This window comes from Hippopotamus amphibius, chromosome 17 (genome assembly GCF_030028045.1).
Source record: "Hippopotamus amphibius kiboko isolate mHipAmp2 chromosome 17, mHipAmp2.hap2, whole genome shotgun sequence".
Lineage (NCBI taxonomy): Eukaryota > Metazoa > Chordata > Mammalia > Artiodactyla > Hippopotamidae > Hippopotamus > Hippopotamus amphibius.
Window position 1 is genome coordinate 41,351,852 of NC_080202.1, and position 23,410 is coordinate 41,375,261.

Sequence of the window (23,410 nt, forward strand, 5' to 3'; positions counted from 1 at the left end):
TCCTGTCTCTGACACAGAATAAGTGGTGCAACCCTGGGAAAGTTCCTTAACCTCTCTGAGTCTCAACACCCTCATCTTCAAATCAAGGAGCTAATTCTAACCTTGGTAAGTCTCATTAAAGGGTTCTTGATTGGAAGATACTCTCAAGTGTGCAGCATGGTAGATAAGAGCCAGGTCCCGGCAGGGTCCGCTGCTCAGGCACCCCACCTACACAGCAGTGTGACCCTGGGCCAGTTGCTTAACCTCTCTGATCCTCAGTTTCTTCATCTACAAGACAGAGAATATGAGAGCACCTACCTCATAGGTTGTTGTGAAGATTAAAGGAGATAACCTGCAAAACATTCAATACAGTGTTAGCTATTATTACCTTATGCAAACAGAAACAAAAACAAACAAACAAAAAAGACCACTAAAAAAACAAGGGTGGGGGGAGGGGAACTTATTGGAAAGAATCTGAGATCTCTCTCAAATTCCAATAAAGAGTTGAACAGCCACACCTTATAAAGGACAATTCCAGGAACCTCACCAGAAGGAGTTAGTGCAAGTCCCACTAAACTCTGCCCTTCCCTTATCATAATTTGACTTGAGGCTCCTACTGAAATGTTCAGTCTCTAACCATGGCAACAAATGCCTTTGGAGGGTAAGTGAAGGTTCCACACGTTTTTAATAGCTGGTGTTTTTGTTTGTTTGTTTGTTTGTTTTTGTTTTTTTTATAGTTGTGGCACACGGGCTTAGTTGCTCCATGGCATGTGGAATCTTCCCAGGGCAGGGCTCGAACCCGTGTCCCCTGCATTGGCAGGCAGATTCTTTACCACTGCGCCACCTAGGAAGTCCGCTGGTGTTTTTTATGCTACCATTTCAAGCATTATTTTTCTTTCTTTTCTTCTTTCTTTCTTTCTTTCTTTTCTTTCTTTCTTTCTTTCTTTCTTCTTTCTTTCTTTTGTTCATCTGATTGAAATTACATTTCCAATTTCCTGTTGCCTGTAAGCTCAAAATTCTAAATTGCTGGCAGAGAGGATTTCATTGGTCCAGACTGGCATCCGTGACAAAGCAGCTGTGGACAGGGGCGGGGGTCCTAGTCACCTAGCAGAGACAAAGCCCTGGAGGGAAGGGGCAAGGGTTTTCCAAGCAGAGGGACGTTCAATACGCATCAGAATTACCTGCGATAATGTTTATGAATGTGCCCTGCACCCAGTAAGATGTCCTTCTCCCTCTCCAACCATCCCACAGTCTACTTTGCTGTTCCCCCAGCCCCCTCCATACTCTAAAGGTGGGCACTCCTGCTTTAATTCTTTCTTCCTCTCTTTCTTCCTTCTTTCCTTGGCTGCCCTGAGTCTTCGTTGCTGCGCGCGTGCGGGCTTTCTGTAGTTGCAGCGAGCAGGGGCTACTCTCTGTTGCGGTGTGCAGGCTTCTCAGTGCGGTGGCTTCTCTTGTTGCAGAGGATGGGGTCTAGGTGTGCAGGCTTCAGTAGTTGCAGCGCATGGGCTCAGTGGTTGTGGCACGTGGGCTCTAGGGTGCAGGCTCAGTAGTTGTGGCGTCCGGGCTTAGTTGCTCCGTGGCATGTGGGATCTTCTCGGACCAGGGATCGAACCCGTGTGCCCTGCACTGGCAGGAGGATTCTTAACCGCTGCACCACTAGGGAAGTCCCGTTCCAACTTTAATTCTAAAATCCATCCTCTTTTCTCCCTAACTCCCTCCCTCCCTTGGCAAACATTTATTCCTAGCACTTCAAAGACCTCTCTCTTCTAATAACTCTTTTACACTGTTTTATAAGGTACAGATAAACTACTTTCTATCCTGAGTCCTCTGTAAAATTTTACAGCAACTTCCTCTGTAAAATGACTCCTACTTTTCCTTATCCATGAAACAAGACCTTTTGGGAATTCCCTGGCAGTCCAATGGTTAGGGCTCTGTGCTTTCACTGCTGAGGTCCCGGTTTCCATCCCTGATCAGGGAACTAAGATCCCGCAAGCCACGTGGCCAAACAATAAATAAAAAATAAAGCAAGACCGTTTTTGGTCTAACACTCCATAATTCTATTAACTGTTCCTCAGTCACGCCTTCAGCGTTCCTTCCTCTTTGCCTTTCCACACACTGTTCCCTTTGCTTGGAGGAATTTCCCTGTCCCACATTGCTATTTACATTAATTAACATGTATTGAGCATCTATGTCAGTAGACACCTCTTGGGTCCTGCCTGGCTCACAACGAGTTCTCCTTTCCTAGGAATTGCCCCTCTACTCCACAATCATATGCTGGAATGGGTACCTTCAGCCATGTCTGTATTCCACAGTCCTGTCCTCCTGGCCATAGATTATTAAATCTGGGGTGAACACATGTTTACTGGCTTAATCAGAGTCTCTCTGCCAGGAATTTGGAATTTGAAACTGAGAGACACAGAGCCTGGGAGCCCTTAGAACCGAGTTCCATTAATGTCAGAACTTTCAAGAGGGCCATCCATCAACTCCCTCTCAGAAGTCCCTGGAGATCCCCTGATTCCTATTCTTCCCGGCCTGACTGTTCAGCAATTCCTTGGAGTCTGTGGGATACCTTGGCAGCCTTCCAATATAAGTTCCTTTTTCCCCTTTTGGCCAATGTTCTTTTCTTATGCTTTCAACCAAATAACATTAACCAATGTAATTGTATATGAGACACTGTTAGGCTCTGGTGACACACAAAAAAGTAAAATACTGTCTCTGCCCTCCAGCAACAAATATTTGAAACCCTACCCTGTGTTAAAGGATTGTAACTCAAAAGCCCTCTTCCTCAAGTTTCTCCATATTTCCCAAGCAGGATGAATCTGTCTTCGGTGTGTTGATGTTGCATTTTGCTTTACCTCTCTTATAGTCAACAGTTTGAGTTATTTTGAACATCTGCCTCTCCCACTAATGGCAGAGTATTTCAAATCAAGAGCTAGATATGTTGCCTTTGTTGTGTTTATAGTCTCTGGGCTCCTAGCACAATATCAGAAAGAGATCATTCAGAAAGAACACCTGTAGCTTTATTGGTCCATCATCCTCTCTCCTTCCTCCAACAGTAACCCAATTTTCCTTTAGGAAATCAGCCTTCCTCCACTCTCAATTCCACCCTGCAGGTGGGTTGTAGAAGTGGTACATGACCTAGATTTGGTCAGAGGCCTAGTGATTTGAATATGTGATCTATCAGAGTCATATCTGAGATTCTGGAAAAATTTGGAAAGAAGCCCTCTTAACTGGGGTTGTTGACCTGTTAAGCCATAAGCCTGAAGCTATTGATGGTCATCTTTGCCAACACATGGGGAAAATCTGATTGTTAATGAAACAAACACAATGGAGAAGAGGAGACAGAGAAATTCCTAACGATATTACATCAGAGCTTGCGACCAGACACCCCCGGACCTATTATTGGGAAATTTTTCTTTTTCTTTTTTTTAAAATAAATTTATTTATTATTTTTGGCTGCGTTGAGTCTTCACTGCTGCACGTGGGCTTTCTCTAGTTGCAGCAAGTGGGGGCTACTCTTCATTGCGGTGTGTGGGCTTCTCATTGTGGTGGCTTCTCTTGTTGTGGAGCACAGGCTCTAAGCACACAGGCTTCAGTAGTTGTGGCGCACGGGCTTAGTTGCTCTGAGGCAAGTGGGATCTTCCTGGATCAGGGATCCAACCCTCTGCATTGGCAGGTGGATTCTTAACCACGGTGCCACTAGGGAAGTCCAGGAACTTTTTCAATTTCATGAATTGCTTCTATGCTTTTTTTCAGCTTTGGTTGGTTTTTTTTTGCTTGTTTGTTTTGTTTCATTTTGTTTTTTCTGCTGAAGCCAGTCTGAGGTGAGTTTATGACACTTGCAATAAAGTCTTGTAATTCATTCAACAAACATTTATTGATATAGAGTTCTATGGGAGCCCTGAGAAGGAAATGATCAGTATGACTGGGGTGGAGCTGGGGAAGAGGTTGGTTTATGAGGGGTGGTGGGAAGAGGGAGGCCATTCCAGAAAGAGGTAATAGCCTGAACAAAGGTCCACAGGCCTGAAAGTGTGCGGTCCATTTCTGACCAGCAGACTCTTAAAGAGTATATTGAAGGACAGTAAGAACTGAGGCAGGGACCAGACTCTTTTCAGTTCTCTAACGAGGGATCAAACCCGTGCCCCTTGCATTGGGAGCACAAAGTCTTAACCACTGGACCACCAGGGAAGTCCCAGGGACCAGACTCTTAAGGGACCTTGAGAGCCATGCCAAGGAGTTTAACCCTTTGGTCAAAAGAAGACATTTAAACTGTAAAGTATACTTTCTTTTTTAAAAAAAAATCTATCTATATTTCTCTATTTATATTTATATCCATATCTATCTCTATCTCCATCTCTACCCGGCAGTAACGTGGGGAATAGATTGGAAAGAGAATCTAAAGTCAATTCAAATACTCCATGTGAGAGCAAGTGAAATCTGGACTAGTCCAAGATTGGCTGCAACTGTCTTCTCCTGACTCCAATGGAAAGTTACCTCTTAGGGATAAGGACTTTGGAGGTACTATTAGAGACCTGATAACTCAATATGAGGCTGCAGAGAAACTACTTTATTATTTTTTATAGCTAATCTTTTTAAAAAAAATTTATTTACTTTATTTTTGGCTGCATGGGGTCTTCATTGCTGCGCACGGGCTTTCATTGCAGCGAGTGGGGGCTACTCTTCATTGTGGTGTATGGGCCTCTCATTGCAGTGGCTTCTCTTTTTGCAGAACATGGGCTTTAGGCACATGGGCTTCAGTAGTTGTGGCACTTGGGCTCAGTAGTTGTGGCTCACAGGCTCTAGAGTGCAGGCTCAGTAGTTGTGGCGCATGGACTTAGTTGCTCTGCAGCATGTGGGAATCTTCCTGGGCCAGGGCTTGAACCGTATCCCCTGCATTGGCAGGTGGATTCTTAACCACCAGTGAAGTCCCCGAGGAACTACTTTAGATCCCAGGTATACACTAAGAATGCTGCCTGCCATTACCAGTAAACAAAAGATGTTGCAGCTATCAAGCCACAATATTACAGCTGCTCCAACTGTGAGCCTGGAGGGAACTCAGGATAGAAACAAAGAATGCCCATCATCCTGTAGTCAACTGCAGCAGTAACCCCTGATGGTGCACCCTGTAGAGACTCACAATGAGAAAACACAGGATACTGACCTCAGATAGCTGAGGTGCATATCAAAGAAATGATTTTAATGAATCCAGATTTTGCATCTTCCCATACATAAAAAAGCTCTAATTTCATTAACTTGAGACTTTTGGTTTTCTTTAATTAACAATAATATTTTGATGTTCCGACTACCTGGCCTTTTTGCAAAACTCTTATATATCCTGGCTCCCCCTCTTGCCTCTTCACAACAGTTTCTCAGCCTTATCTGAGATGCTATGTCCCAGTCTTGAAGCCCTCAGAATGTCTGCTGAATAAAACATAACTCTCAAATTTTAGGTTGTGCTTTTTTTCTTTTTCTTTTTTTTGGTCGACATAGGTAACATTTGATGGGATCCTTTGAGAGACAATACCCCCTAGTTTATTGTCTGATTCTAAACCATGGAAATATTGCTAGTGATGGATGGGCAAGTTAGTGACCGGTTGGTGAAAAAGATGCTTTGTGGGAACGGGACCTTGGAACGTCCATCAAATCCTATTGGTAGGCAGCTATTTCATTAAAGCCTCCTCCTCCTTCATTCGCAAGAGAAGAAGAAAAGGAATAATTTCTGATTTGGAGAGAGCTTCTGGAGCTATGGCCCCACATTGTGCCGTAAAGGAGGAATGCCATGGTACAGGGGCCAGCAGAAAAGTGGCTCTGAGCGGGGGTGGCAGGAGCCTTATTGCCGTGGGTAAGAGAAGTAAACAATGGCCTGGTATCCCAAAGCCCTTCCTGGTTTCCCTCAGGCTTACTACTCCACCACTGGGATCCTGACATCATTCCCTGCTTCTCACAGCTACACCTCTGCATCCCAGAGGAAGGAGGATCCTTAGCGTGTTTCTCCTGGTGGGTGGGGAGTTTCCTGACTCTCAGGCTCTGAATTTTCAGCCTCAGTTTTCATTTTTTTAAATTAATTTCTATGAGAGTATAGTTGCTTTACAATGTCATGTTAGTTTTCATTTCTTCTCGAGGAAAGCCAATCCTTTCTGGGGGATTTAGAACTCGAGACTGCTGTGCTTGCTGCTGGGGGCCGGGGCAGGGGAGTCCAAGGGAAATGTATGGTTCCTGAGGAAGGACTCAGCTTGTTTGAGGTAGCAGCAGGAGGCTGGGAGACAGCCCCAGAAATGGCATTGTCTTTATTAGGGACACCCCAATCCAGGTGATTCTGATTGGCAGAACCAACATGATGATTTGTGTCCATTGCTCTAGGAAATTCATAACTTTGGGGCAGGTAGGGCAGACTACTCGTGGAGAAGAGAGGCTGTACAGACAATGAAAGAGGTGCCCATCCCAGGGCTGTAGGGAGAATCAGATATGCTGTGTGGCTATGACTGGCATCTATAACATGCACTGGAATCCTTTATGACATTCAGGCCTCTGAGTCAGGGCCTCTGACATCTCCCCTCCCCTGGGCTGCCTCCCCTGGGTTTGATCTGGCAGCATGCATTTGGGGGAAGCTCTGGCTGAGTAGAGTTAATTGGGTGGGTCTGGACGGCTAAAGCTCTGACAGTAGGGAAGCAGATCTAGACAGTACAGGATTATAGACACAGTTAAACAGACTGGTTGCTTGACTTAAAATCCCAGCTCTAGGGCTTCCTAGGTGGTGCAGTGGTTAAGAATCCACCTGCCAATGCAGAGGACACGGGCTTGATCCCTGTTTCAGGAAGATCCCACATGCCGTGGAGCAACTAAGCCCGTGTGCCACAACTATTGAGCCCATGTGCCACAACTACTGAAGCCCACGCGTCTAGAGCCCGTGCTCCGCAACAAGAGACGCCATGGCAATGGGGAGCCCACACACCACAACGAAGAGTAGCCCCTGCTTGCCGCAACTAGAGAAAGCCCACGTGCAGCAATGAAGACCCAACACAGCCAATAAATAAATAAATTTATTAAAAAAAAATCCCAGCTCTACCACTTACCAGCTACAAGACCTTAGACAAGTCACTCTGTGTGTGTGTCTGTGTGTTTCCATTTCTAAATGAGGATGATAATAATACCCCACCCCCGCTCCCCCACCCAAACAAGTGAGGCCCATTTAAACCAGCAGCCCTTTCTCTCTCCTCCCCTCCCTGGTTCCCTCCTGTCCTCTGGAACTCATCCTATGTAATTGCTTTTGGAGAATACAACCCAACACAGATCCTTTTAGAAAAGCAGGTTTATTGGTCGGGCTGCTCACCAGGACACAGCAACATGAGAGGCTCCCCAGAGCTCACAGGAAACTGTATCTGCCCACAACTCAGGCCCCTTCAGCCCATCAGCACCAAGGGACCTCGTCCCACAATCCCCATCCTCCCTCAGTTGATGTGTCTCCAACCATTCAGAAGAGAGAAGGGAACCAAAAACAGGGGAAAAAAAGAAAAGAAAAAAAAAGCAAAGCTTTGTATTGTAAAAAAAGATGTGTCCCCAGGCTCCCTCCCTCCACCCCTTAAAAACAGTTGGTTGTAATTCTAAAATGCAGAGCAGAGACGATAAGGCAGAGGAGGTAGGGGGCTAAGGAGAAGCCTTCAGCCCTCCTCTTCAGGCTGTGATTTGGGGGTGAGGGGAGCTGTCCTTGCTTCTGATAAGCTGCTGTTACAGGGGAGGAACAGGGGGACTGAAGTGTCCTGAGGAGAACCCAATCAGAAATCAGGCCTTTGGACCGGAAGTAGCACCCCTCTCACCCCAAAGATTTAGGAGAGGAACTCACAAAGCCAAGGAGGTCTTGGCAAGTTCTGCAGCTTTATGGTACTAGCTCTAAGGGAAGGATCTTGAGAAGAAACTGCCAGGAGTGAGCCAAGGCTGGGCTGCTCTACACACAGGAATTCTACACTCTCCTCCCCTCCCCTCCAGCTCTCAGCTTGGTGGCCTGGACTCCAGCACCTAGTTCTCTTTCCATTCCGCCTCCTTCCTACCTGCTCTCCGCAGCCTGGTGCTGCCCTCTTCTGGGACCCTAATTTCCTGGGCTTGGAGAAATGGACTGCCCCTAGGGGCTTCATCCCCAGTGGAGGCGTGGGAGGAGGATTACCTCTCTCTTCTTTGGATCATGGATTTCTCACATTGCCCTCCCTCCTTATCCTGAATATTGTCCTGCTGTCCTCTGAGAACCCCCGTGAGATGGGATTCTTGCCCTGTGCTTCTCACGCTGCTAATGAGCATTCTCTTTTCACCCATTTCCACCTTCTATTTCCTGTTCTCCTTCAAAGCCACAGCCATGCTCTCCTGTGTGCAGATGCTTAAACATGTAAACCCCCCCCCCCCATCGCCCCCCGGCTCTGCCAGGCTCCAGCCTTCCTTATTGGGACCTTTCTGCAGATACACTCTGCACTAGACCCTCATCCAGGGTCACGGCTCACTCTGCCCTCTCTCCCACGACGCTGCCCCAGATACTCCCAAAAGCTGCTTTCACATCCTTCCAGTGTGGGGTCTCCCATGTGGGCAAGGGGCCTCTTCAGGATTCACTCTTCCCTTTCAGGGTAATTTTGGCTTGAAGCCGCCAGGGATCAGAAAGAAGAGCTCAGTGAGCAGACATGACAGCAGCTGGGTGTGAGTGTGAAGGGGAGGTGGGGGGAAGGCAGCCTGCCCCAAGGGGGCGGGGGGCGGGCCAGTCATGGAGGATCCCTGACTTGGATCCCCAGGACGTGAGTCACCCACCGTCCCCTGCATTTCCACCCAACCTGTGCCTAAACTGGGGCTGTCCATGGTGCAGGCTGCCTCCCCCTCCCGTCTGAACAGCTGTAAGACTTGGAGGGGTGCTCCTTCAGGGGAGGTGTTCTCAATTTAGAAACATCTCAGCCTGTCCGAGGCCAAGAGAGAATGCGAAAGAGAAAGTTCGCACTGGGAAAGGAACCGAGGCGGGGGGCGGGGAGAGGCGGGGCGGCGCGGCCTTCGGGGCACAGCCCCGCGCCGCGCTCAGTCGCTGTCGCTCTTGTCCACCAGCACGGCGTCTGACTCCTCGGTGATCTCCAGCAGCGTGTGCACGTCGGGGCTGCTCCCGCGCAGCAGGTCGGCCGCCTCGCCGCGCTCCACGCCGCCCTCCTCTTCGTCGGCGCCGACCTCCACCATCTCGGTGGCCTTCAACACCTCCACCTCGCCCTCGCGGATCTTCTTGACGTGGAAGGTGAAGGGCGGCACCTTGTAGACCGCGGTCTTGGAGCGCGCGTAGACCACGTGGTCGGGCGTGAAGGACTTGCGCAGCTTGTCTCGAGAGGTCTTGAGCTTCTCGCGCCGCTCGGCGGGCACGAGGCGCGTGCCCAGCTTGTTCATGCGCTTCTCCAGGGTGTGTCGCGTCTTCTCCAGGTTCTCCTTGGTCTTGAGACGGGTCCTCTCCAGGTTCTCGCGGGTGCGCACCTTGGTCTTCTCCATCTTCTCCTTGGAGAAGGCCTTCTTGAAGTCGTCCACGCGCCGCAGGCCGCTGCGCTTGATGCGCTCTGCGCGCGACTCCTCGATGACCTCCTCCACCTCCACTGCCTCGTCCGACGACAGCTCGAGCGCCGCCGCGTCCTCCTCTGGCCGCTCGCCCTCGGCCAGCTCGTCGCCTTCCTTCTCGGGCAGCGCCTCCGACTCTTTCAGAGACTTGCCGATGCTCACTTTGGCCGGCAGTTTCACTTCATCCTAAAGGGAGATCAGAGCGAACAGATGAGGCGGGCAGAGCGGGAGAACTGGGTGGGGGACCTGAGGGGGACGCTGGGCGAACCCGGGCCGGGCGGTGGCACCCGTGATCCTGGGGAGTGCGTGGTACCCGTGAGATCGGCCTGGGCTTGTGCGCCGTTGTATCCCCAGCGCCTGGCACAGAGCTGGGCACCTCGCGGGCGCGCAAGAATATGTGTTGAATGACCATACAGACAGGGCGAGGAGGGAACCAAGCTTCGGATCGGAGGCTGGCCTATGTTTTCGCACTTCGCTTAAGAATCTGTGCGGCCCGGCAGCCGCCCATTTTAAACCATTCCTTACCCAGGGACAACAATTTAACTTTGGAAATGGGCAGAGCGCCCTCTGGTGCGCTAAGCCCCACAGTGCCCCTGCCAGGCCAAAAAGCAAAGGCGTGTGGGCAGAGCCTGTTCAGGTTGAGGGGTGCCGGTAGGCGGATGAGCTCACAGACAATCTCAGGCGGCCCCCAAGCAGGGTAACTTGAAGGCAAGTTTACCTTCAAGGGAGTGCGTTTCCCAGACTTCGTATCATTTCAGAAGAACCAGTATTAGGGAAGCGGAGCTGTAGCCCGCCCTCCCTCCCCCGCCTCATAGCGTTTGGCACCGCCTTTGGTCATTCTCTACCCTCGTGTAGAAATTGAGGAAAGAGGAAGAAGCTGGCTGGGAGCCAAGGACATGTTTTCTTCCCAACCCGGACATTTTTTCTGGTTCTGACGTCCCTGCCTCGGAATAGAAGGGAGGGATTGCTTTTCCAGTCTTACTGTTTCCCCCCAAACAAGAGCTCAAGGGGCCAGGAGTAGGATGGGGAGAGATCCTGGAGCTCAGAGCCAGTTCTTCCCTCTTCCCCTGGGAAGACCTAGCACCGGCACTGTTTTCCAAGATCCTGACTCTGGACCAGCCTTTCAGAATCTCAGGATCACCTCTCACCAGAAGGTAGGGGAGATTGAGCACAGAAAGGCAAAGGGGACATAACCCGAAATGTAAACTGGCTCTCCTCTTTGGCCCAGACTCTCTTTAGGAACGTCATACAAAGGGATGATAGGCAGTAGTTTTTGTAAAGGGTTTTCCAAAGATTGTTTCACAGCATTGTAAGAAAATCCCATCAGAGAAAAATGAGGCAACATGAGCTGACCCATCCCATAAACACACACACATACACACTTGCACGCACGCACACATATACATTGGCTGCTTGGTATCTTTGTACCACCTGCTACAGAAATTCCTTCCCCAGCCCCCAGTCTCTTTCCTCTTCCCTCCCATCCACATCCCCACAGAGTTTCCTGGTTTACATTGAAAACGAGGAACACCTCCTCCCAACTTCCTTCCCTCCCTGTCAATATCATTAGCAGAGACAAAGAGGGAATGCTGGCTCCACCTCTCCTCCCAAACTGGGCACTGGCTCTGCTGGGCACCAAGCCACCTCAAGCTCTGATTACTCAACTACACCTCCCAGCAGGCAAGGTGACCTGGGCTCAGGGCATGCTGGGACTTGTAGTCTCCACCTGCCACAGCTGGCTGGGTACTATTATGGGCACCCTGCAGCATTCTGTCCATCTTCTGCTTCTCATCGCTCACAGAGGCACTGAAGGCGTGTTTTCCTTGCTCTGAGTGTCCCAGCCTCTCTTAGCAGTCCCTCTGATTCCCAGTTGTACCCTTTGGGTCTACTTTTGCAATCACTTCTCCCTGCCTGCTACAAAGTCCTCTCTCTTACACGCCATTTTAGGACTCTATTATCTGAACTCCTCGTTACTTCTTCATGCATCTCCGCCCAGAATTTACTGGTAGCCCTAGCATCAAAAAAATGTCAGGTCTGATCTCTCACAGCTTCCTAGTCCAAAAAGCCACCCACACTCCCCCAAGTTTGAAGGAGAATGCCTCCTTTCACTAAGCTGAGACAATGTGGATGAATTAAGGGAAAGATTAAGCATGACGGGTGGGGAATAGTCAGGAAACAGCCTCTGCTGCTGGAAAACAGATCCACATTGTCTCCCTGCCCCACCCCAGCATCCGTGATTCTCCCCTCTGCTCCACTCCAACCCCTAAAGGCTGAGCTGGCTGGTTTTTTTGGCCTCTGGCATCCTAGATAAAGGTCTCTGCCAGCTGAGCTTGAATGTGAACAAGACTGGGGAGAGAGTTCCAGACTTCTTGTAGCCAATCCCATCTCCCTAGTGCCTGATGAAAGGTCTCAAATACATCAAGGGAGCAACCTCAGTGAGGGGAGGTTTATTCCTGGATTTGGGGTCATCTCCCCCGGTCCAGAAAGATACTTGGAAGCCATTCATTGCAGGCTTCCTCCAGAGTGATGGCTTACACCAGAGGAGCTGCCTTCTTGGTGGAATGTTAGGGGATAGGGGAAGAAACCATTTGATCTAAGTCCCAGATGACATCCAGTGGATTGACCCTGGAGAGGGTACACCACCATGACTTTAGCTTTTCCCCTCCATTAATGGATTTTGTCTTTTCTCCTGGTTTCCACGCCAGGTTTCCCCTATGACTCACAGCTTTGGAGTGCTGTCTTGGGCCCACCCAGTTGGCCTGTTGCTACAACAACCACCAACACAATCCCAAAGCACCTCCCCCAACCCTGGGCACAGAGGCCAGGCACCCCCCGTCCCACCCTTACTTCCCTGGCAGAGCTCCTAAGCCAAAGGAGGGGCCGTGGGGTGGCAAGGAGGGAGAGTTCTGCTTGTTCTGTTTATACATTTTTACTAAACAAAACCACCAGTGCCAACAGGCTTGGTTTCCAGAGTTACCTTTAATGACCAGGTCTGAATAAAACCATGCACAGCTTCCCCTGCCCCCCATCAAGCACACACAGTTCCCCAACCCAGGAAAACACCACTCCAAGATGAATATTAGAGGAACCCCAGGATGGCTCCCAGCCCCTTCCTCTCCACTCCCCAACCCTGCTATATAAACTTCAGATCCTCCGGCTTAGGAAGATTTTTATATAATTATAATTTAATCAAGCACCTATTATTTGCCCAGTCCTTCGCCAGGCACTTCACATTTGTCAGAGACAAGGGACAGGTGTCATGTGGGTAGAACCTCTCTTGACTTAGTTCTGTCCCCAACTGCTGCCTGGGAATGGCCAGAGAAGACACTGGAGAGGTCATTTAGACCCAGGATCTGCTCAGAGACTAGGTTAGAGGAGGGTGCAGACGGGGAGAGGTGAAAGAGAGGGCAGTCTCAAAAACTCAGGACCTCCGCCCACTTTAGGTTGCCAGGACAAGGGGGTGAGAGACACTAAAGGTAGAAGGGTCCTTTTCTGCTATAGTATGATTCTCAACAGGGGGCATGTTGTCCTCAAGTGGGCGGATATTGGCTCTTGGAGGGGAGGCATGTGGAATCTTAGATATTGCAATAGTTTGTGATGCTCCAAAGAGTCCCAATATATGGTATATCTGTAGGGTTAAAATTTCATGGGGTAGAGGACAATTAGGAAAAAAAAAAGTCTAAAAGGACTCCTTAGGAGAATGATCATATTTAAAAAAAAAAAAAAGGTTGAGAAACACCCTACCATAGGGAGGCCAGAGCCAGTGAAAATGTACCCGCTTCTGGCCTGAGTTGGCAGCTTTTGGGTGCCCTGCCCAAGGCAGGATCTGGTAAACATAAAGGATCTCTTTGCAAAACACTTTCTTAAAAAAACTGGAAAAAATAAGTGTGGATGCTTTCCCCAGCTATAAAGACAGGGTGGAGAGGGCACAGAACAGACCCAAGGCCTGGGCTTCATGAGGGCCCTCTCCAAAGAGGCTTTGAGCCCAACTGGCCTGTCCCTGAGCAGGAGGCGGAAGAGGGAGGGAAGGGGGAATCAGAGCGTGGGTAGTTGCAGGCAACCTCATGCAGGCAGCGGCAGGTGCAACTCAGGTATGATGGTCTGGAGTGTCTACTGTTAAGACAGAAACCAAGAAGTAGGGGGGCGACCCCTTCCCGGCACCTCCCACCCCATCGTCTGAACTCCCCATAATGCAAGAGTGTTTTCACAATACCCGTCACCCACTCACACGGGGCAGTGGCTTGGAAGAGACCGACCACCCCAGACTGGCCACCACTAAGCAGTGAGCTGGTCGTGGACTGGGGGTGTGACACCCCATGCCCACGGCCCCAAGTGACCCAGGAGACCCTAAACGCCTCCGCCGGCTGTCAGCTCCTCTGGGGTGGGCAGAGGCCCAGGCTCTGGGTAATAGGGCAGGGTCCTAGGCGTCTGGTCAAAGGGTGGGAGCTCAGGCACTGTCTCAGGCTGCAGGTCAAAAGGCTCAGTCTCAGGCAGAAGGTCAAAAGGCACGATCTTGGCTGTGGCCAGGTCTGAGGGTGCATTCAGCTTCTTCTTGGGCTAAGATGAGGAAAAGGGGTTTAAGTGGTGCTTGGGATGGGTGTGGATGGGGTTGGGAGGAGAGGCCTTGGTCGGCATGCAGAGTTGGGGCTGGTGAGTAGAGGGGAGGGGAGCACACAAGGATTAGGATGGAAAGACACCACAGTTTAAATGCTTCATCAAGAGGGCCCGGGGCTGAAAGGGGAGGGACAAACCCAGGCCCATGAATTAATAAACACAATTTAATTGGAACCCCCTCCCTTCCTCTCTCTAGAATCTTCCCCAGTCCCATCCTTGGCCTCCTGCCTTCTACCCCGACCCAGCTATGGGATGGTCTTGGGATGATGCTATTGAGGTTGGAGTGATGGGGGAAAGAGGCTGCTGGGGGCGGGGAAGAAGTTTTCTAAGAGGCCACTTGTTAGACTCCAACTGGGGAGTCCCCAAGGAGTAAACGAGAAGGTGAACAACTTCACTGTCTTGAGTCAGACGCTGCTGATCCCAGTTATTCCCCAGGGCAGGGTGGACATGGGTGCCAGCCCGGATAAGGAGGGAGAGGCATGGGAGAGGGATATCCTGGCTATTTCCCTTCCGCCATGTCCCCACCTCCTGCCTCCCTTGCCACCCATCCCCCACCCACTTATGGGCTATCAGATGCCCGGATGCACAGAAAAACCAGGATCAAAAATCAAGCTATTGGACTTCCTAGGTGGTGCAGTGGTTAAGAATCCACCTGCCAATGCAGGGGACACAGGGTCGATCCCTGCTCCAGGAAGATTCCACATGCCGCAGAGCAACTAAGCCTGTGCGCCACAACTACTGAGCCTGTGCTCTAGAGCCTGCGAACCACAACTATTGAGCCTGAGTGCCACAACTACTGAAGCCCGTGCGCCTAGAGTCCGTGCCCCACAACAAAGAAGCCACTGCAATGAGAAGCCTATGCATTTCAATGAACAGTAGTCTCACTTGCTGCAACTAGAGAAAACCTGTGCACAGAAACAAAGACCCAATGCAGCCAATAAATTAATTAATTAATTAATTAAAAAAAATCAAGCTATTGATATTTTGGGGAATTCCCTGGCGGTCCAGTGGTTAGGGCTCCGTACTTCCACTGCAGGGGGCACAGGTTCAATCCCTGGTTGGGGAATTAAGATCCCTCATACCACACAGTACAACCAGAAAACCAAAAAAAAAAAAAAAAACACCCCCAAAACCAAGCTATTTTTACAACCAGTGGGCCTACATCCTGAGGCACCCAGCAGCAGCTCCCAACTCTTCCTTCTGACTGGCTGAGCTGCCACTCTTGCTTTGGACAATAGGAGAAGTCAGGGGAGGGGGACATTTGGGGACACTACCAGACAACAGTGTTGGATAAGGCATGCAGCCACAAATACCCAGAGCAGCAAGTGCCCACCGTCCCTGTAGGATACAGGGAGAAGAGGGCAGTGGCAGGGAGGCTGAGGAGAAAGGAGCCAATGTGGTCCTCTTTTAGCCAGGGGACACCCCTACTGGCCAGGGAGCTCCACTCCTTATGCCCTGCATGCCTCCCCCCCACTGCTCTTGGGCCAGATGACCACACACTGCCTCTGCTTCAGCAGTATGAGGCTGAACAGCTAACCTGAGCAGTGGCAACCTTAGCCACTCTGCCAGGACACACACACCCCCAGCACACACACCCCCAGCAGCTCCAGTGCCAGGACTGTGCAACTATCTCCCTCAGAGAATGAAGGAGCCAGAACTATCCTAGCTTAGGGCTAGCCTCCCCCCTGATTTCTGCTGCAAAGCCTGGGAATAGAAGGAGAAGATGGGGAGCAGAAAGTGTAGCAGAAGAAGGGGTATACCTGGGCTCTGGCCCCAGCTTTGTTGTTTTCTTTGGGGGGGGTATTTTTTTTTAAGTGCCGGCCCCAGGACTTAGTTGTGGCATGCAGACTTCTTAGTTGTGGCATGCCGACTTCTTAGTTGCGGCATGCATGTGGGATCTTAGTTCCCCGACCAGGGATTGAACCTGGGCATTGGGAGCACAGAGTCCTACCCACTGGACCACCAGGGACGTCCTGGCCCCAGTTTTGACCCCCAATCATTTGAGTGACAATAGGCAAGTAACTTCCCCTGTCTGGGCCTCAGCTTCCTCCACTACAAAATGAAGGAGCTGAAGTTGATTACCAACTCAAAGGGTCTACAGTGATAGAACAATGAAATATTCACAATGGTATGGTTCAAAATAAGGAAACAAACCACCACGCATCTCTGTAGTTGGTTGCCTGGCAACAATATTCCCTCTCCCTATCAGTTGCCCATTCTGTGCCATCTCCTCCCTTTTTGATTTTGACCCTTACAATAGTCAGACTTTATTTACTTAAAAAAAAAAGAATCAAAGTGAGGAATATGATTTCCTTTGGTCTTAGAAGAAATACCCCTAAAAATATGCTCCCATGCTCCCTGTTTTGGATCCAGTGAACGGGAAAAACAACCCAAGCTCAGCTTTTTGGAGGAAGGGTATGGTAGACACTCTCTCCACTAGGCCACCGGGGTAGGGAGTGAGGGGGACCAGAGCCCAAGTTGGGAAGATTTTTGGACACAAGTATGGAACTTTTCTGCAACCAGGTAGCCCTGATTTGCTTTGAGTCCAGGAAGGAGCTATAGGTTGGGTTAGGATTTGCGGAGGAGAAGCCAGCAGGCCCTCATTCCAGCCCTGGTGTCCTCCCCTTTAATGCCCATGAGCCACCTAAGTCCTTAAATGCTTCCTGGATCCTGTCCTCAAGCATTTGGAGCAGGTCTGATCGGTCCATGTGTAGGTGACTAACTGCCTCCTCAAAACTACTTCGGAAAACATGTACTTCCATTTTAGCCTCCCTTTCTGGATTCTAAAAGAACTCTAATAATACCCAAATCAGTCGTTGTCTCGGAGAAGTGGTTCTTTAATGACCACAGCTCCATCTATTTGCATGGTGCCCACAGTGGGGCCCGATCTTCCCAGCAGTTCTCAGTCCACTGGCCCCTAGCTACTAGTAGAATTCACTTCTCTCATTCACTAGCTATTGTCTAGTAAGGTGTCCCCTGATAGGATGGGATGTCAAACTTGTAGTTTTTGTTTGGGAGACAGGGAGGGAAATGCCAAAGAAGGACAGTAATGACTCAGAAGTGAGTTCAAGGGGAGAGCTCCGTTATCCTGTGATGGGAGGGGCTGAATTTCATGTGTGTGTTTGGTGGGGGTCAAATGCAAACTTAGCCTGTGAAATCATTGTCTAGCAGTTCCCTGATTCTCGGTGGGGCCACGCGAGGGATTTCCTCCTTTACCCCCCAGGAAGAAGGTGTGGGAGGCCAGATGGCCTGATCCCACAGCTGGGGCCTTCCCACCCTTCCACGCTCCCTCCACCCCACCCCCCTTGCCACATCACCACCTCCCACATCTACAGTGGGGAATACCACATCCCCTCCCCTGCTCCCACACTGGAAAACTCACATCATCCCGGGAGGCCTTTTTCCAAATCTCTCTGCCTGGCCACCCAAACATCCTACCCCCTCAGTCTGACTTTATCGTAAATGTTGCTGCCCCCAGCCTTCCCTATGAGGTCTGCCAAGGCACAGAGCTATTTTTACCTCATTCTCTTTCCAGGCCTGCAGACCTCAGGGAGGAGCAGCCCCTGCTTTCCTCTAGCAGCTGAGTACCCCACCCCCTTGCCCCAACCTGGAACATCTATCGGATCTGCAACTTAGGGAAGTTCTGCTTCCCTGAGCCCCACCCCTCTTGCTGAAATCTTTTCCTTACCTCTGAGCTCCTCTGTGGGTTGGGACCACTTTAGGTATAATTTCCCCTGTGGTTTGGGGGTTCAGGGTCCCCAGCTTGAGCCATTCCTTCTATCTCAGCTCTCTGTCCCCCACTGGCAGTCAAAGCTGCCCTGTGATTAGACCCCCTCCCCACCACGGATACACAATATACAGACACAGGGACGTCCTAGGTGGCTCAGTGGTTAAGAATCCGCCTGCCAGTGCAGGGGACACAGGTTCGAGCCCTGCTCTGGGAAGATCCCACATGTCGCGGAGCAACTAAGCCTGTGCGCCACAACTACTAAGCCCATGTGCCACAGCTACTGAAGCCAACGCGCCTAGAGCCCATGCTCCACAACAAGAGAGGCCACTGCAATGAGGAGCCCATGCACCACAAGGAAGAGTAGCCCCCGCTCACCACAACTAGAGAACGCCCATGTACAGCAGCCAATAAACAAATTAAATAAACAAATAAATAAATTTATAAAAAATATATATACATATACAGACACACAATCCGTGCCAACTGCCGAGAGGCAGTAACAGAGACACGCCATCGGCTTCTGCACAGACGTTTCTCTCCATACCTGTCCTCTCAGAATCTCCAACTTTGACATAAGGAGGTTTACCTCCAGGCTGAGAACTTTCCCAGGTCCTGCGGCCTGGGACATCTCGAGTGAGGAGGGTCACCCATCCGAGCCCTTTGTGGCTCCTCTCTACCACACCAAGCTCCAGAGAAAAGATAGAGCTGGTTTACTGTCCCAGACCCCTGCCCTGTTCTCCTTCCTTTGATGCACCCCAGCACTGGGCAGTTCTCTTTAAAAATCTCTCTCACACACACCGCCCGACCCCCCCCCCCCACCCCATTCTACTTCCTTGTAGCAGTTAATTTAAGTAGAAACAATCCTGGGCAAATATTTTCTACCAGATAGTGCTATATGGGGGGAAGCAAACTGCTTAAAGGCCAAGTACCTCTTGGGAGGAGTCCCTGGGCGCCAGGGCAGGGAGGAGTACCACTTCAGCCTCTGTCCCACCACCACCTCCCCAGATAAGTGCCAGCTCACTTATGTCTACTGCCCCCAAACTTACTTGTCCCAGTCTGCATTTCTCTTAGCTCCACCCAGCTAAGGACCTCACGCCTCCCTGGTCGTCACTCAGAACGCAGCTTACCAGGGCCTCTAAGCAGTCAGTGAAACCACAGCTCCCTGACGGAGGTCCTCGCTCTGGTGGGAGTGGGGGTGGGGGGAAATCTGGCCTTCTTTTCTTTCTGTTCCTTTCGGTAGGGGGAGGAAGGGGAAGAGGGGACATAGACTAACCCCTCCACCCCCAGGATCTCACCTCCTTGGGGTGGGAACATCAACCAGGCCCACGGGAAGCACATTCCTACCTCACCAAAGATCACCTGAGTGCTCAGCTCAGACCCACCCCTAATGGGACTGGGGAGGCAGAGTGGAGAGGAGCTGCAATGCTGAGATTCCCAGGTTTACGTGGGGTTAGGATACAAAAACCCCATTTTTATCCAGGCGGAAGGAATGGGGAGAGGTGCAAAGGAAGCGACAAGCTGCCCGGGCGGAGCCTGGGGCGCGCCGGCCACCCGCCGCCTGTCCTGCCGCTCCTCGGCCGCCCCCGCAGGCATGCGGGTTGATTCGCGGCGCCCAGACCGCGCGGCCCGCGGTCGGGGGTGGGGGGTGCTGTCCCCTCCCCTCCTCCAGCCCCTCTGGCTCTCCTCACGGCGCGGGCCACCACCCTCCCGCCGCTGCTTCCCGCAGGCCGAGGGAACGCGCGCGCCGCGGGCTAGGGTATCCCCAAGGGCCGAGAGTGCCGGGAGGCGGAAGCAGATGGCAGCGAGGGGGCGGCGCAGGCGGCCGAGGCTGATGCGGGGGCGCGGGGTCCGCGGGGGCGTGCGGGCGGTCGCGTCCCTCGCCTGGCGCGGCCCCCGCGGTGCGTGCCTGAGCCCTGAATCACCCGCTATATCGGGCGGGCAGCGCCGGAGGCCCCAAACCCGGGCCGCGCCGCGCGTGTCCGCTTACAGCCGGCGCCAACGGTCGCCAGGCACCCCGCTCTCCCCAAAACTTCCTTCAAGTAGGAAGACTTTTGACAGAGCCATGTCCGGAGCGATCTGCGAGGGGCCGTGTTCCCGAGTTCAGCCCCCTATTTCGGGTCCACTACGCGTTTGACACCGGAGGGAGGGGCTGGGTGGGGAGGCGCAGGGCGCACAGCGCGCCCCTCTGTGCGCTCCAGGAGCCCGCCGCCCACCCCCTCCACCCCACCCCACCCCACGCCACCCCAGCAGCAATTGCTGGAAGGAAGGTGGGTCCCCCGAGCTGGGCCAGACTGGCCGGAGAGCCGCGCCTCGGTCAGGTCCCCCCACCCCAAGCCCCGGGAGGGGGACGGCGGGCCTCTGGGCGCGGTCCGCCCGCCGACTCACCTGGTAGATCATGACTTTAAAGTTGCGGCGCCGCAGCAGCTCGGCCTCGTTGACCTCCAGCTTCTTGATCTGGCCGGCCTGGCGCTCCAGGCTGCCGCGCACGGTCTTCACGTTGACGCTGACCTTGCGCACCTTCTCCAGCAGCTTGCTCACGGTGTTGCTGGTAGTGGCGTGTGCCTTGCCCAGCTTGCTCAGCTCCCCCTGGATGCTCTGCACGGCGCCCTCCATCTCCGCCTGCCGCTCCTCCAGCTGGGCTTGGGTCAGCTGGATCTGGTCGACGGCGCCGATGATTTTGTCCAGAAGGCTCAGTACCATCACACCGTTCACCTGGTCCGATTTGATCAGCTCCTCAGAGCCGGCCCCCGACGGCTCCTCTGCCGCCGGGGCCCCCATGCTGGAGGACCCCTGGTCGCCGGCGTCGGGGTACCCGGGAAGCGGCTGCTCGATGATGTGGAGCTGGGTGTCCTCCATGGCTGCCCGGAGCCGTGCGGGGCCGGCCGGGTGGAGCTGGAGCGGGAGCCGGAGACCGAGAGAAGAGGAAGAGCGGGAGGGGGCAGAGCGCAAGAGAGCGGATAGCGGAGGAAACTCGAGCCACGTCCGTGCGCACCGGGATGGTGGCCAGAACTGTGGGGCGGGGGATCCGTGAGTTCCCCAGCTCCCAGGCCAAACCCCGTAGTCTCGTCGCCCATTGGCTGGCCCGACCCCAGAAAGGGAGGGACCGGGGCAGAAGGGTAGACCGGTGCTGGGGAAGGGGGGGGGGCAACCCAGGGGAACTCAAGAGCCGAGCGCCCCACCCTTCCCAGGATGGTTGGAATAGTTGGAGCGGGAGACTAGGGCCTCCTCTGGGAGCGGAGGCGGCGGGAGCGGGACTGGGGCGGAGGAATGTGAGCTGGGGAAGGGAAACAGGTCCTGGAGTGTTGCTCTACTTTTGCCTGTCGCTTTTTTCGCTCACCCGCTAACCCACCTCCGCCTTTTAAGTTCTAGATTAGGTCGTCAGGTGGGACAGAATATCGTGAAATTACGTGCAAAATATTGTAGTATTTGCCTGTGCCCAGTTTTTGAGAGGGAAAGGATCCACGGCTTCCACAATCTTTTCGAAGGGCCTTCTAACTACCCACCCCACCAAGTTACCCACCACTCTTCTAAAAGCTTGAGGGGTCGTTTGCGGGAGGGAAGGGAGAACTTAAATTAGAGTCACGGTGGTGGTGAGGGGCCGCCAGGTTCCTCTAGGTTCCGCTTAGAATTATTGTAACGGAGGAGGATTAAGATGGGCATAAAGTAGAAACTAAAGCTTTGTACTCACCTGTCTCCAAAAATCACCTTTCCCTGTGTTTCCACCTGCCCCAGAGACCTGACTGACACTAACCTCAGACAGCAGGATTGGGAGCCCTCCATCTCTCTGAAGCCCAGAGACTAGCGGTTAGCAACCTGAGATATTAAACCCCACCTGCTCACTTGACCCACCGAAATCGGAGGGCCTGGAGAAGGCAAGTGACTTGCCAAGAGGTTACCAGCAGGTTAGCGTTGGCTTGGCGCTCGAACCAGGTGTCAGGACTCCTCTCTTGCACTTTCCACCTTAGCAGGCTGTATCTTTCACTGAGACAGGGAGGGGCAGACGCTGCCACCTGTATGTGCCGCCAGCCTGTCCAGCTGAGGATTAACTACAAACATATTTTCAACCACAATGGGTACCAAGGAGCAGCCATTTCTGAGGAAGATCAAGAAGGGCCCTCCGCTCAGAAGAGAGAAGAGAGTGCCCATTCTCCCCCATTTTGCTCTCTAGCACAGCTCTGGAGCTGTGAGTTCCCTGAAGCAGCACCAGTCCCCTTTCCCCCAGAAAAGCTGCAGACCTTTTCCCTGGTTAGGAAACCAATCTTGGGTTTCCCCAGCTGGATAGATGATGGTCTTGGCAAAAGGTCACTTCTAGTCTGGTGTGCATTATCGTCAAGAAGAGTGAAAAAACTGCTTGGTGGGGACCCCAAGCCCTATTAATCCAGTTAGAGAATCCACCAACCCAGAGAGGAGCTGAAGAGCTCACTGCTTGGGATAGCCTGGATTCATCTGCAGTAGTCCTAACAGCTACTGAACAAAATATTTCCCCTGACATTTCAATAGCTATTTCCACAGAAACAAGTGGCTTTCTCGTCTGCGATTCAAATAGAATGGACTGGTATATAAAATTACATGTATTTATGTGTTAGAACCGACAGATTAACAATGTATTTTAGAATTCAAGAGAAACTGTGTGATAGCAGTTTTTCTTTCCATTGAGGATTGATAACACTTCTAGAGAGAAAGAAGAGTGACCGTAGAGAAACTTACGGACCTTCATAAGGTTCTTACTTTTAAAAATTGATTAGATTATTTTCACATGTGACACGTAAGATACAAATTGCAAATAGCACGCAAAGAAATATAGTGAAAAGAAGTTTTCTTTCTATCCCTGTCTGCCACAAAGTAATTTCTGGCTCAGACAACAATTATTATTTTCTTGTGGAATCTTCTATAGAAAGCCTCTGCACACACACACTATATATATACATCAGCACTTTGCTTTTTGTCAGTTACTATTATATCTTGGAGATTGTTCCATATCCGTACACACAGAGCTGCCTTGTTTTCCAATGTAGGGATGTTTTGGTACTATACCCATTTAAACACTTCTCTATCAATGGACATATACACATTACAAGTTAAATCTCACTTGGTGGGGGAGGGGTCCTGAAGAGGAGTTTTAGTGGTTGATTTGTTTTTGCGGTTGCATGCTTGCTAAAAAGAATCAAGTCCATGCCGTTCTGATTTTCCCATCAGGAAAGTATCTCTATTCTTCAAAAAGGAATGTCTGTATTTGTGGATGAGTCAAGTTATGTCCCAGGGGTAGTGTGGTGAATACAGCTCTGATTCATTTGATGCCTCTTTAACAGAGAATTTCGCAGGAAGGGCACTACCCCTGCTTGCCTATGTCCAAGAAGTATTTGCCTTAGACCGGTTTCTCTCCTGTTCCTCTAAATGCCAACTTCATCCAACAGGGGGCGTGCCGAGCCTTGGTACACCAGCTTTATCAACACCGACACCCAGAACTGGAGCCAAACAATCCTTCCCGGTGGACTTCACTCCATTTCAGTGAAAATAAGCGGTTTCTCT

General features: G+C 51.5%; 1 protein-coding gene across 1 annotated transcript; it reads right to left on the reverse strand.

Annotated features, from left to right (window-relative positions):
- Window positions 1-7,270: 7,270 nt before the first annotated feature.
- On the reverse strand, window positions 7,271-20,913 carry CAVIN1 (caveolae associated protein 1). The gene is made up of 2 exons (XM_057716282.1): window positions 20,267-20,913; window positions 7,271-9,723 (listed from the first exon to the last, which is right to left on the reverse strand). Exons 1-2 carry the CDS (start codon window positions 20,735-20,737, stop codon window positions 9,022-9,024), a joined length of 1,173 nt encoding a protein of 390 aa, XP_057572265.1. The 5' UTR covers window positions 20,738-20,913; the 3' UTR covers window positions 7,271-9,021.
- Window positions 20,914-23,410: the final 2,497 nt, after the last annotated feature.

Bases quoted from the DNA above. Each gene is read 5' to 3' on its own strand.
- CAVIN1 (XM_057716282.1), bottom strand. From the start codon at position 20,737: ATGGAGGACACCCAGCTCCACATCATCGAGCAGCCGCTTCCCGGGTAC. The intron at 9,724-20,266 runs GTGAGTCGGCGG...ATCTCCCTTTAG, and splicing joins TTAAAGTCATGATCTACCAG to GATGAAGTGAAACTGCCGGC.